The sequence below is a fragment of the Sylvia atricapilla genome, chromosome Z (assembly GCF_009819655.1).
Source record: "Sylvia atricapilla isolate bSylAtr1 chromosome Z, bSylAtr1.pri, whole genome shotgun sequence".
NCBI lineage: Eukaryota > Metazoa > Chordata > Aves > Passeriformes > Sylviidae > Sylvia > Sylvia atricapilla.
This window is the reverse complement of record NC_089174.1, coordinates 19,500,682-19,515,100: the sequence shown is the minus strand read 5'-3', so window position 1 is coordinate 19,515,100 and position 14,419 is coordinate 19,500,682. Positions and strand designations below refer to the sequence as shown.

General features: G+C 39.6%; 1 protein-coding gene across 1 annotated transcript; it reads right to left on the bottom strand.

The window, feature by feature from the left end:
• Positions 1–1,349: 1,349 nt before the first annotated feature.
• SLC25A46 (solute carrier family 25 member 46) lies at positions 1,350–12,517 on the bottom strand. Its single transcript, XM_066339702.1, has 8 exons — positions 12,118–12,517; positions 10,304–10,346; positions 8,993–9,050; positions 8,404–8,481; positions 7,589–7,689; positions 5,007–5,063; positions 4,515–4,572; positions 1,350–2,647 (listed from the first exon to the last, which is right to left on the bottom strand). Exons 1-8 carry the CDS (start codon positions 12,368–12,370, stop codon positions 2,069–2,071), a joined length of 1,227 nt encoding a protein of 408 aa, XP_066195799.1. The 5' UTR covers positions 12,371–12,517; the 3' UTR covers positions 1,350–2,068.
• Between the last annotated feature and the right edge of the window lie 1,902 nt (positions 12,518–14,419).

Genomic DNA, 14,419 nt, shown 5'->3' with positions numbered 1-14,419 from the left:
GTGCCACTCTTCGAGAACTCATCTTCCCTCTTGAAGAATATATAAAGCTAAGTCCTCCATTTCATAAAGCAAAATGCCCTAAAATTTTATTCCTAGAAAAACAGGATTGGCCCGTTTTACAGATACATCAGGAAGTAGTGGACTGCAAGATGCACTTAGTTATTGTTTCAAGGCAATTGTGATAAAATTGTTGACTACAGCTGAATTTAACACCTTTGAAAAGGCCAATTTCATGTATTAAAAACCTGACTGGACAAGGGCACATGCAAGTCAATGCTGTCCTTGCTTAGGGCAGGAATTTGGACTGAATGACTTGCTGAGGTCCTTTCCATGGATGATTCTCTGGCATGGCCATTTTGATATTCTTAGAAATTTTCAAAGAAACTGACCCAGGAAATGAGCATTTTTCCTAAGTTCTTGAATGTAGTGTATTTCATTGTGTTCTTGCACTTGGGATAGTGAGGAACTTTAAAGTGCCACTCTGGAGTCTATACAGTAACACAACACACAACCAGGATTCCTTTACATGCTTCTTTGGTGAATTATTTTATAATACTTACAGTGAATTCTAATTTTATTTCATACACTATACACTAAAATTGCAATCAACAGTATTTCAAAAGAAACCAGTTTCCAAGTTCACCATACTTTCCATTTCAACACTTAGGCATTTAAAATACATGAAAGTTAGATTAATAAAGTAGACTTGATCTGAAGTCAGAACTTACAAAGAGCAACATCTTTGCATTATTTTGCCATGACTACTTTCCCTAAGTGATAACTACACAATGATTAATGATTAAAACGCAGATCAGTTTACAGCATTCACAAAAACAGACTTGCCACATGAATCTGAAAAAAGCAGAAGCCTCTCATAATTTAGAAGTGACTTTCCACATGCTTTTTTTATTTGCAAAACCCATCTCCCCAGCCCCATATTTACTGATGAAACCAAGGACTAGGTTATTTAGAATGATTAAAAATCATTTTCAGGCTGAGTCTGAAAGGGGGGAGAGGCCAAAAATGATGTATTTCAGTGGTTCCTTTGCACATAAACAGACTTAGCTCTGCTGCACAAAATATTTAAACTAGCAGAGATTTTAAATTACATACATCAGTGCTAAATAGTTCAGGAGACAATTTTATACACACCCCTCCAATCTAACAAAGAGAAACTCTAGGAACAGCCAATTGTTTTTTAGGCTTTCTGTACACTTTGAACATCACTACGACTACTACTACAGAGATTTTTGTGATTATTACATTCTCATATAGAGCATTAGAGTAAAACTAAACCCTGAAATTATCAGTGGAAAGTCAACTAAAAATGGCACTTACACATGCACACATCAGTTTCTATTTTGCTTTATTCACACACTTAGTTAATGCAAGCCTTGCAAACAAACTGCAAGACACCCAAATTTGCATTCTGTGCAACTCAGCCCCACACCAATTTTTCATTGTTTTTATACAAAGCAAGAGATTCCCATTTGTCATCTTCTGCCACACTGCAGCAAAATAAGTCTTTTATGTACCTTATGTACTTTAAATGATAACATTTAAGTCTACTTCAGTCACTTTCAGTTTCTATTTTACTCACAGTTCCATTAAGAGTGAAAATGGAAACATTTTTAAAAGACCAGTAAAGCTATCAGTCCTCTACTTGCAAGTTCTTACAACTTAAGAAAATAAATTCCTTTCCACTGGCTAACAGTCCATATTAAATATCAGACGTGATGCTTATAAAGCAGATACTAACAATTTATATCCATTCCTTATGTTAGAGAACTGGTAAGAGGAAAAGTAAATCCTCAACGCGATCACATTTGAAATCTGATCCCCTTTGTATGACTGCATATGACATATTCAATTTGTGTCTGTAATTTTTAAACAGTCCTTTTTTAATTACACTTCGGAAACTATATCCCCATTTTTTAAACAAGTTGCTCTACAGTGTAAGGACAATCCACAGAGTGGACTCTCCGAAGTTCATTTTCTAAGCCATTTAAACAATAACTAGGTTAGCAAGTCAATCATGTCCAATGTGCTACATCCAGACCTCGACAGATTAAGAAACATTTTGAAGCAGTGTTGAGTAAATAATTTTGGTAAGCTGTAAAACTGCCACATGCAAGGTATACTGTACTATAACAGCTCCAAATCCTTTATAAAAACCTCGCATTCCTTCTTCCCGTTTTATAGTATTTATGCAGTCTTTCATTCCCTCATACTGAGTATTGATTGGAAGCACTTCATAGCCAAGGTCTGTATTGTCAATTATTGTGCGTGTCCCTTGAATATGAAGGCGGTGCAAAACTGTTTCCAGTGGGTAAAGCATGACATCAGCACAAAGGCTAGCAGCAAAGCTAGCAATAAGTTCTGGAAAATATGCATCCAGCATGTTCTGCACAGAAGTGGAGCTCTCAGTTGGAAGGTTGTGGGAATTATCCCTTTTCAAAGCAAACAGGACAAGCTTCTGGATGATGGAACTGATGACATAGTGAAGAACTCCGTGTAGAGCAGTGGGAAAAGTCAGGACCATCAGAGGAAGCAGACGCTTGCTATGGGGTACTCCCAAGCCTACAACTCTCCCAATTCCTTCTTTGACGCAGTCCAGGATGCCAGGATTGTCTCGAATGATTTCACTCTACAAGCACAAAGAAGGAGTCACAACTCATACTGAGCACTTCACTACTATCCTGACATCCACTCTGACACTTCATCACTGCTGAACTTTTAAAAGAGCATGCTATTGTGTCTACACAGCCGTAGATAATAACAGAAGTCTCCTCACAGCATTCAATTGAGCTTCCTCTTAAAGAATGGACCCATCTTAAAGAGGTGAGGGGGTTTTAATATGTATTACAGTCATCTGTGCTTCTGTCAAATAAATTCAACTTCTCGCCTACTGCTGAAAGTATCAGAATGCAAAACAGTCATGAACTTAAAATGTCTACATCTGGAGCAAAATGCCAGGAAGTACTTACTTAATTCAAAATTCCTTTACTTTAAAGACTATGACTATAACCTTTGAACTTGAATCTACATAGACTTATATAACTAGTGTTGAAAGGTCATTTTTGACATGTTTTTAATAGATTCAGTTTGGAATGTTTTCATGGCATTATATGCATTTAAAATAGTATTCTTTACCCATGCTGTCTCTCAGTAAAGAAATAATTCTGTTCATGTACAGAGAATAAAAATAATGCAGTAACTATTTACTCTGTTACCTGCCACCTGTGAGTATAGGATTAAGCTAGAAACATTATTTCCTCCACTAATGGTTATACTCCAGTGCTTTAACATGTGGTTTACATCCAAAATTCAGGATTTTGGTGTTCTCCTAAATGTCCAAGTCTCTATGTGGTCTGCATCCTGACCTCATGCCAGGATAAACCACCAGAATATTCCTCAGTATTTTGAGGAAATATTAACAGCCTACAGAGCCTTCATTGTCTTTTCTGTGTGGGAGAGAAACTACTTTAAATGCCTGAGAACATAATATTGTTGCAGACTTTCAGTACAAGTTAAACAGCACAACCCCTACTGACTCCTCTTCTGTCCCACAGCACTACGGTCATTGCACTTAAAACGATTCTTGCTTTGGCCTAACACGCCACCATGAGGTCTGAGATGCTAATGACAAAAGAACAAATGTGACAGCTACAAACTTCCACCATTTACAGCTGTTTTGATGAAATGTACAGACTTGGATAAGTGTCAAACAGACATTGTTGAATGTTTTATGGTTTATCAGAATTAAGACAATTAAAGTCAGTATAAACCTGCTAGTAGGAAATCCAACAAATCTTTAACTTTTCTGGTTTGTTTGTTTTCTGGTCATGCAGCACAAGAATGTATTGCAAACCTGGCAAACCAAGTTGCCCCTCTGCACCAATTAATACATTACAAAAATCTTCCCAAATGTTATCATTCCATCTGTTGTGCTTCTAATAAGCTTATGATGATGTTTCCAGTAACTCAAGAACATATTTCATACATCATATATACACACATACTTGTTCACTAAAATACTCGCACACAGCTGAAGCTACTGATCTTAAAATCCTCAGATCTCAGTGGAATTTTCATAACCAATCCATTGGTTATGAAGAAGATAGAAGAAGAAGATCATCCACCTAAAAGGCTGAGAGAGATGCTTTTCTGGTTTTTTTATTCCTTTCCTATGAAGTTGCTTTGTAGCAAAGAAACTTTAACTTCTTTATGTTTTATTCGCCAGAACACACAGATATAGCATGTCCCTATTTCATATGCAATATATTCCAATTATCTACATTAAATGCCCTTTCTAATTCTAGATTTAGAGTTAAGATAGTACACTAATATACCCTTCATAGTAAACACACACTTTAGCTAAGTCATACAGCCTCAAGGGAAACAAATGCAACTACTGCAACATAAGCCTGAATTCAAAGATTCATTTCTCCACATAATCTCAACTATTAAGAGTAACAGTATCTTTTTAAATGTTCCAAATATATGTAAGTTACCTGTACAGTTTCAACCAGGCTCGCAGAATAAAAAGGCATTGCGATCACATGAGTTAACCTGCAGAAATTAACAATGTAAGAATGAACATGACAATACTATAATTTTAGCCAAACGTGCACCTGAAAGTTGATAGTCATCTACCAAATTATTCCTGAGAGGAAATAATCTAAGCATAACTCAATTACTAGAATGTACATCAGCAAGCTGAGATAGAAGCTTCTGTCAAAACTTTAGTTAAATTCTATTTCCACATGACCAGACTGATTAGGAAGAATCTAATCTTTTACATCAGTTGAGTTCCATAGACACAGGGATATAGTATGAGAAAACCTGTGAAAGTGGTGTGTGTAATCAAGATTGTTCAAAAAATCAGCACTTGAAAAGTATCGTTAGCATCCTGTCAAGTAAACACAGCAGCAGATAAAACTTATGTCCATTTGGTAGTTCTATTATGTTTAGATAATAGGACATAATACACATGCTATACTTACCCTTTGAGTAAAAGGTGCCCACCTATCTGCTTGAGGTTCCATTTATGTGAAAGCTCTCTAAAAAGAGAAGTATTTATCACAATATGAAAAATCACCCACATGTAATTTTCAAGCAATTCTTTCATGAGTGTCAACAACCAGTTCTCATACTGGTGTTATACTATTTCTCTTGTAGCATTTCCTGTAGGAAAGACACAGCAAAACATTTAGTAAATCATGCTTAACTTCTAGTAGTTTTTCGGGCTTGCCACACATTCTATCAAAAAAGGTTTCAGTTATTAATTAATAACATGACTTTAACCAGTTCTGCATTTATTTAGCAACCTTATGTACAAGCACTTAAAGCAATTTTCAGAGAACACTGGAATACTTCAAAATCTTCATACTTTTCCTTTATCAGGAAATCACTTTTATTTGATTTTGGTTTGGCTGCACTCTTCTGTTCTTTAGGTTAAGCCTACTCTGTTGTTGTTTCTTTCCCAAAAATCTAAATCAAATACTGGCACAGTCAGACAAGAAGAAATCAAGTAGAAGAGATAAAATTAGAAGTTGCACAGTAATTCTGTACCGACATAACGGAAGTTTTTTGTCCACACTTTTAGTTGCGCACTTCAAAATATAAACAGCAAATGTTTACATCCCACTTGACAGAAATGTAAACCCACCTCAAGGTCAAGTATAGGTCAAGATACTATTCAAATACTGCATATGCATATGTTCAATACTCTAGCTATGAGACACTAGTCTAAAGTGCTGGGCACACTAGACTTTGCATTTTTACTAACAAGCTATAAAGTGTTCAGCTTCAAGTGCTGTCCAGGAATCACAATCAGACACTGCTTGTAGTTAAAACAACTGTAATCTAAGAAAGACAAGATTTTACTCTTTTTGAAGAACTGTGTGTTGTGTGTTTGAAAACCAGTTACTACAAATACATAGGTCAATCATTCAACAGGAAGAGAAGATAATTTTTATCATTATATATTTCAGATACTTGAATCACACCCACCTACCCATAACACTTAAATGATGTGGAAAATTAAACCAGCCAAACTAATGTGTTAGAGCCTAACCTGTCAATCCACAAGGCATAACTGTCCCTGCAGTGGAAGAACAATTACGCAGCAAGTTTGTCTAGTACAAAATGTTCACATTCGTTTCTGGGCTCCTCTCATAAAACAGGGATATTCTTTCATGTAACTATAATATACAATTGACATTTCACTTCTCTGTGCTCTTTGGAGGCTGATAATGAACCAGATTTGCTGGCATTGCTGCTACAAGCAATAACCTTCTCGTTCCTGTCACTACCCAAACATGCAAGCCACCATTAAAAAGGAAGAGGGAGCACTCAGGAGAAATCTGCTGTGGAGTGGTGCATGTATGAGACAACCATTTAGCCAGATCACTTTCTCAATACATTTCATTTCCTGACTGTTCACATACTGTGTTTCCATAAAGATGGAAGAAGCCCAGAGGAAGGAATGACCTGATTCGCGCAGAAAAGTTCGGTTCTTTTGGCAGCAGCACTAGCTGCTGTACTGGCCCACAAGTAGAAAATCATTCCTCACATTTATGAGAATTCAGAACTATGAAGATATAAACACTGTATCACATCTCATGAACTTAAGCATACCCTAGAGCTGTATCTAAAGCACACTTGGAGGAAAGCACACGTCTGGAAATTTCCATTACCTATGAAACAGAGTTGACCAAAAATCTAAAATACACGCTCTGTACAATTTATATATGATAATGCTTTTGAACTCACAAATGCCTACTTTTACTAGTATGGATGCATGCATTATAACAGTATTTGATTCAGGCTAACCATATATCTTCTTTTTAAACACAGAGTAGTTTCCATGTCCCTGAATATTTTCAGTAAAAAAATTACTAAACTTCTGTAGCAGAAGGTTGACGCAGTGATGTAGAACAATAAATATTGCTTTAAATGAAGTCAGTAATTTTTAGATGTAACATCTTTTTTATAAGAATACAGAATAAGGTATTCTTATAAATTCTTATGAATTCTTATAAATAGTTGTTGGTCAAGGAAGGCAGAAGATGAACCTGCCAGACACATGGATGCTCATTTACCATGTCTTCCCATTTACTAATGCAGGCCATTCTGTTCTCCCACCTACCAAAGACAATGCAAATATTCAGCAAAATGCTGGCTCATTAGCTGTGCAAATTTTCTGTATTTATATTAATAAGACTGAGGATTTTTTACCTTAGATATGGTATTTGCTATTACCACACAATAAAAAAACCTAAATAAATGAAGACAATTATTATTTTTTAATTACAGACTTGAATACCAAAGACCAACTTGCTGCATTATTTCTATACTCAGACAAGTAAGCAGACACAAATAAATAAAGTTCCCAGAAAGAGTCCCTCACTATTTATGGATTATAAGGTTGTCTTTTCAAGACAACCACACTGTGTTTGGAAACACCTATTTAATGTCTGGTTGTTCTCATGAAGTAATATTTTTCAAACAGCCTTACTAACACTTTGAAAATAAGTCAACAACTTATTAATTTGTTAAAAGCAGTAAAAAAACCACACAATACCTTGGCAAAGGTGTAAATTCACTGATGATGCCTTCTGTTCCCAGGGTTATGCCCTGAACAATGAAAGTGCTGCCCATTCCTTTCCAGAGAGCTCTTGGACCCTGCGTGTTGAAATATGCAACATAAAACTCAAAAATATTTTCACCTTATTAATTAAGAAAATTCTGTAAATTTTTAAACCACACAGAGCTACAGTTCTACCATTCAACTTTGTCATTAAATTCAGGTAACAACTCTTTTTTAATCTATGAAGAAATTTTTGTTTTTGTGTAATTTTGAAGATCTGTCAATAATTTTGGAAGCATGTCTCTGACTAGTAACACTCTATATTATAAACTTAACACCATTTTCTACGGACAAAATGAGCTTGACAAGTCGAAAGTACATCCACAGAAAATTCAGATTTAAGAATTTCTTCCTGCCTTCTGATCTGAGTTTAACATCACTGCAGGGATTGCCATTCCCCTGCAGAACTGGAAATGTATTCAGTATATGTATTCTTTGGAAGGAGTCACTCCAGCAATAACTTTATCCACATAACAATTAATGATCTTTTAGAACCCTGAGGAAAAAAAATTAGAAAACAAAAGGTCCCTGAAACTAACATCCACAAATCCTTCCCCACTAGGCACTGTACTTCTCAGAAAAGTAATGGTTTACTTGATCTTCTTGACACATTTCTGTAACCATAAAAACAAACCCTTATAATAGCCCTGTTTTTCAACACCATCTCCATAAACACTTGGAGATTTCAATGCACATACATGCTGTAGGAACTCTCAGTGCTCGGATATAGCCTGACGCCAAATACTAACCTGTGTCTTACTGATGCAGTACATGATATTGACAATAGTAAATGGTGTGAGATGATAATTCCGAGCGTGATAGTTAACCTGTTAAAAATATAAATAATGGCAGTCTTAGAAACACACTTGCAGATGCTACAACTCTGAAGGATGAAGACTTTTCAAATGTAAGAATTTTATCTCTGTAAAGATCAGCTAAAAATATGATTAAGTTCTCACTGAAATTTATGGAAATCGGCAGCCATTTTAAGTACTTCTATGTTGAAAGTTTAAACAATAAACCATACATAAATCAGAACCTATGAAACAAAGCATCCTGATGGTAAATGCGGATCTGAAAGTTGCTCTGCAGTCCCCAAAACACTTGCTGTAATTTGCTTTCCACCGCCCAAACAAAAATGAGCAGGATTTTTTTAACATAAGCTGAACTGCAAAAGAGAAAACATATATTCTACTAGTAAAAACTTGTTAATGTAGCAGAGTCCCCCCAAAAATTGCAAAGCTTCCTACACTACATACATTCATACAGAGTATGAAAATACAGAGATATGACGGTACACAGGAGCTTTGACTGGAATAGGTAACATAAAAGACATACCTGACACTGACGACGTAGAACAATGCAAGGATGTGCCAACACATTTTCTGTAAATAGGCTTTAAAGGAAAATTGCATTTAATACATGAGAAGCCACTAAAAAATCCTTAGAAAAGGCTTGTTAATTATCTCTAACAGCAACAGATCAGTATTTGGATAAGTGAATTTCTAGTGAATTAACAAGGCATTTTTGATGGCTATCCAACAGCTTCCCAAGTAGCAAGTTACATAAAATCTGACATATATATTTACTAGGAAAAGGCCCCACATAGATGTAGTTTGCACATATTTTTGTAAGCAAATAAACATACAACATTTCTTAATCTCACTTTCCTCCAAGTATCAGGGTACAAAAGAACTACAATTGTGAAAGGATTAGTTCCCAGTTTTATGCTAATTCTGCACACTGTATCAACAACTCTCTCCTTAGGAGGGCCAGGGAAGGACTGGTACTAACAGCTGACTACTTCTTCACCAAAACCACTTCTGACCCAAAACAACTAGCCTACCACTGCCAGAAATCATAAATCAATCAAAACTTCAGAAAAGTTCTCACTTTCAAAGCAGAATTCCTGGCTGCAGCCATTCAGAGAAAATATTCACTTCACCTCAAAGTGCCTGAGTGATCAGAGTACTTACCTGTATGCTGTTCAAACCTGGGACATGGATTAGAAAAGTAGAACATCCAGGATTTTTACAAACACTCCAAGCTACAGGATCATTTGTGGTAGGTTTCTGAACTCCCAACAAACAAGTACAAGTGGCACAGAAAAATACTGCAGTTTTAACTACTGAGCTAATTAGTAGCCTGCTACTAACAAAAAAGCTAAAACCTTCCCTGGACATTGGCATCTTAAAGTTCACCACTTTCTTAAAATACTATCTGTAATGAGGGTCACCGTAATAGAGAATAAAATGGCCATTCAGACCACTTGGTTAGATGAACATTATGGTGCCAGGATACTGTGGTAATATACATGAAGACATTTTCACTTTCTTAGGAAACATCTGCATTGTCTAAAAATATTAACAGAAGTTGCAAATGTCAAAGAAGTTTTCTGGTGCTACTTTTGGATTACTTGGACAGGATAGACCCATCCTGGGCATTCCATATGAAAAACTGTTTCTTACCTTCCATAGGTATTTTCCAAGCAACAGTTAAAAAACCAGAAACCTAAACGGTGGCAGTAGGTTTCTAAACATTTCAACTGTTTATGGCTACTGGAATAAAAACACAGTATACAAGTGTATGCAGTGTTTATGAGACAAATAAGAGTTTTATTATTCCTTCGTCACTGAACACAACTCTTACCTTGCAAGGCCAATACCAAAGCCAGCAAACCTGTTCAACTGCTCTGAAAAAGAAGACAAAAACCAAAACAAAACCAGATCATACAGCAGCAATAATCACAAAATAGGAGAAAATGCCATGCACAGGATCTGAAAAACTAACTTCATCCTATACGTGCATCAGAAAATTACAAGCACTAAACCACAATATTTATGGCAGCTCAGTAACACAGGATTTAAAAAAAAAATATTCCCCCAGGCATATCTGCACTTTGGACTGCATTTGAGTTTGTACACACTTATATATAAGTATGATTTTCTTACAGAGAAAAAAAGGAGAGAGAAAGTGAACAGTAAAAAATAAGTGTTTTAATATCTAAACAACTCAAACCAACTACTGAAAGATTTAGCATGCACGAGTCTACAGTAATTCTGAAACAAATTTACATAACTGAGGTGAAAATAATGTCTAAACAGCAAAAAAATCAAAATTTTGGGAGAACTTACACAAAAAGCCACAGATGGAATAAAAAACATCAACATAAAGCAAATTTTCAAGCCACTTGTTTATCTCCAGTCCTCTGCAAAAACTTAGTTACTGGAGAATTACAAAAGTAATGAAATCAACTATCTGTTGTCTGCCACCAGACAGGCATTTGTACATTGGGAATTACCAGAAGGGATTTTAAGACAAGCATCAAAACAGTAAAGACATTTTAAAGTTAATGCTCGGCCCTACAATTTTCAGAGTGAAAGCAGTCTGAAAGGGATGGATAAAGTCAGTAACTTCAGTGAGGCTCCACACAAATGTAGCAGCCCTCCCAAAAATGCTAAGATTCCATTTGCAGCTGCTGGATTCAGTGATTACAGCAACTCCTTATCAGTCCTCCAAAGTCCAGAATGAACACACCTTCCATATGTATATATGGGGAAAGAATGCAGTGTACAACTATGCAAGGATACTTAAACAGTGCTTCAACCAGCGCATACATAGATGAGTCCACCTAAAGCCTGTACTCTCTGTAAGACCCGAATAAAAACACTGCACTACAGGTCACAAAAGAAAGGCTGGCCCAGTAATATAATTCGATTTCAGGTAAATTAGTATTTCATAAATCTTGTGATACTCAAGTGTCTATAAACTGCTCCTTTTAATTATAATGCAGTACCTTAGATACAGCAAGTTTTCCTTAATTCACCACAACTCCCTGAAGACCTGAAACAACTTTACTTCTGCGGGCTTTTACTCAGTTTCCCAACAATTACTGAATAAGCCTTGAATTCAGGGCTCCCTTAAATCCTACCAGTCCCACAGTTCCCTCGCTATCACGCCTGGAGGGGGGAGGTTTACGTCAGCCGGTCATGTTCTAAACCCGAGAAGCCACGGAGTCTCAAACACTAAGACAATAACGCAGCACTGTCAGACCTAAAGGCACCTCCTGCCCTTAAAGAGGGCGGAGTCTCTCTGCAGGATACTGTTTACATGGGCAATGAAAGGCAAGGGGATGGCACACTGCGTAACAAGAAGCTTCGGGGCGCGTTCTAGCACTCTCAAATCACATTTGCATGGAGCAACACAGTGCTGGAGCGCAACAGGCAACGACGGAGCAGCCCGTGTTTTTTTAAAGGGCTTTCTTGGGCACTCAGCACAGCCAGTAGGACGGAGGGCCCGGGCGGCGCTCGGCCTGCCGGCGGCACAGCCCAGAGCCGCCGCCCGCCCTTGCCCGGCCGCGGGTCATTGCTCACAGGAGGCGGGAGTCGGGGGTCAGCGAAGGACCGGGGAGCGGCGAGAGGCGGCGGCCGCCCCCTGCCAGCCCAGGCCGAGCCCTCCCTTACCGGCGCCGGGGCCGCCCGCCCCGAGGTTGGCCTCCTCGTTGGAACCGGCGCCGCCCAGAGGGGTCCCGGCCCCATACGGCGGCGTCTTCTCGCCCCAGTGCAGATTGCGGCTGCCTGGGATGTCGGGGGGGCTGGTCACCCAGGGGCCCAGCTCCGAGCCACTGCTGAAGGGCCTGGAGCCGGGGCCCAGTTCGTCGCGGCCGACCCCGCGGTAGCCGAGACCGTCGAAGCCATCGGGGCGCCGCGGGTGCATGGCGGGGGTGGCTGAGGGACCCGGGGGTGGCTGAGGGAAGCGGGAAGGGCGCGCTCGAGCCGCACCGGCGGCAGCGGACCCCGACTCGCCGCCCGCCCTGCCACTTCCGGCTGCGGTGAGGCCGCGCGCGTGACCGCCGTTGGGGCGGGGCCGAGGCGCCGGGCCAATGGCAGTGCTCCGCTTGCCCGGCCCGGGGCGGGGCGTCCGGCGCGAGGGGCGGGCGGGCGAGGGCGCCGCCTGGCGGGGCGCGGGGGGCGTCTGTCCCGCCGGGAGTGTGGGGAGTTCCCGGCCTGCTCCCGGCCAGCCGCTCCTCGTGGGACGGGAGCAAGAGGTGGCCGGGAAGGGGGCTGTGCGGACATAAGACAGCACTTTCCGGGGAAAACGTTCTTCTTATCGATCCTGGAGATAAGAACAGCACAGCACACGGCAATCGAAGGGATGAGGCCAAGGAGGTGGGCATGGACGATGGAGTGGAATACAGACCACCCAAGATCCCGAAAGGCCTCGGACCCATTTTCGTAAATGGTCTGAAAGAACAGGCTGCCCATAACAACTGATGGTCTAGAAAGGCAGGGAAATTGGTCCATAAAAAGTATCCCCCCAAGCCCATGTGGTGCCCTCAGGATATCCCATTGGCTGGATGGATACAGCTCGATCGATTCTGACACCAGGATTGACATCCCTTCAGCTGGATCAATGCTGGAACCAGAGTGGTGATCTTTTTCTCTCTTCCTCTCCTCTTTAATTCACATCTTCCTTACTGTCTTCCCTTTCACAGTACCTCTTTATCTAAAACTCATTGCTGTGTGCTTATATAGAAAGTCAGGGATTAAAATACGAATTTCTATGCTGAGTGTGTAATTTACTAACAAAACTTTCTGGTTCTTTGCAGTCCCTCTGACTTTTGTTGGTCCTTTCAACCATGAGCATTTATAAATTTTCCTTCCCCTTTGGAGTGGGAGGTCACACCTTTTTTATGGGTTGTGGGTTTAATGATCCATTAAACAGAAGAATCACAGAACCATTTAGATTGAAAAGACCTCCAAGATCATCCAGACCTGGCACATCCTACCTTTTATTAGACACTTCCAGGGTCGGTGATTCTACCACCTCCCTGGGCAGCCCATTTCAATGTCTGGTCACCCTTTCTGTGAAAGAAATTTTCCTAATGTCCAGTCGAAACCTCTCCATGCACATTTAAGACTATTTCCTCTCACCGTGTTGTTTGTTGCATGTGAAAGAGCCTGACCCTTTCCTCCCTACAATCTCCTTCCAGGCAGCTCATCTTTTCCTAAGAAGCCCAACAAGGTCTCCCACAACTGGCTCTTAGTCTGACACACAGGTGTTCTCATTTTGTGCACTAGGTTAAGCCAGCATTAGTGCATTCAAGTCTAAGTATAGCAGAGATGGCAGGAGTCATCCATAGCTTTGTGAGAGGGAATCTCATTAATGCAGATAAATATCTCAAAGGCAGGTGCCAAAGGATGGTGCCAGACTCTTTTGAGCGGTGGTCAGTGATAGGACAAGGAGCAATGGCCACAAATTCAGCACATAAAGTTACAACATAGCTGTACTCTGGTTTGTTACACAGTTTTAGTCTTCCTAAAGTAGTGGAAATAATAAAATCAGACTAGTCAGGGTTAAAAGAAGTCTTTAAAGGTCATCTAGACCAACTGCCCTGCAATAAGCTGGAGTGTCTTTAATTTCCAGCAGGTGTTTAGGGCCCTGTACAAAGTGGCCATGAATGTTCCCAGAGATGTGGCTACAGCCTCTCCAGGCAACCTTTTGCAATGGTTCACCAGTCTTATAATACTCTCAGTTCTTCAGCTGTGTCAACAGCACTACTCAGCTTGGTGTCATCTGCAAATTTTCTGAGGGTGCATCAATCCCACAATCTCCACATTATTGATAAAGATACTGAACAGTACTGATAAAAAATTAAATACTATTATTAAATAGAATTTCAGGTGTAGGGTCCGTGCCTTTTACACAGTGTCCCTACACCATTCCCTGATGTTTGACTGTGCTCCCATAGCACAGAACCTGTTT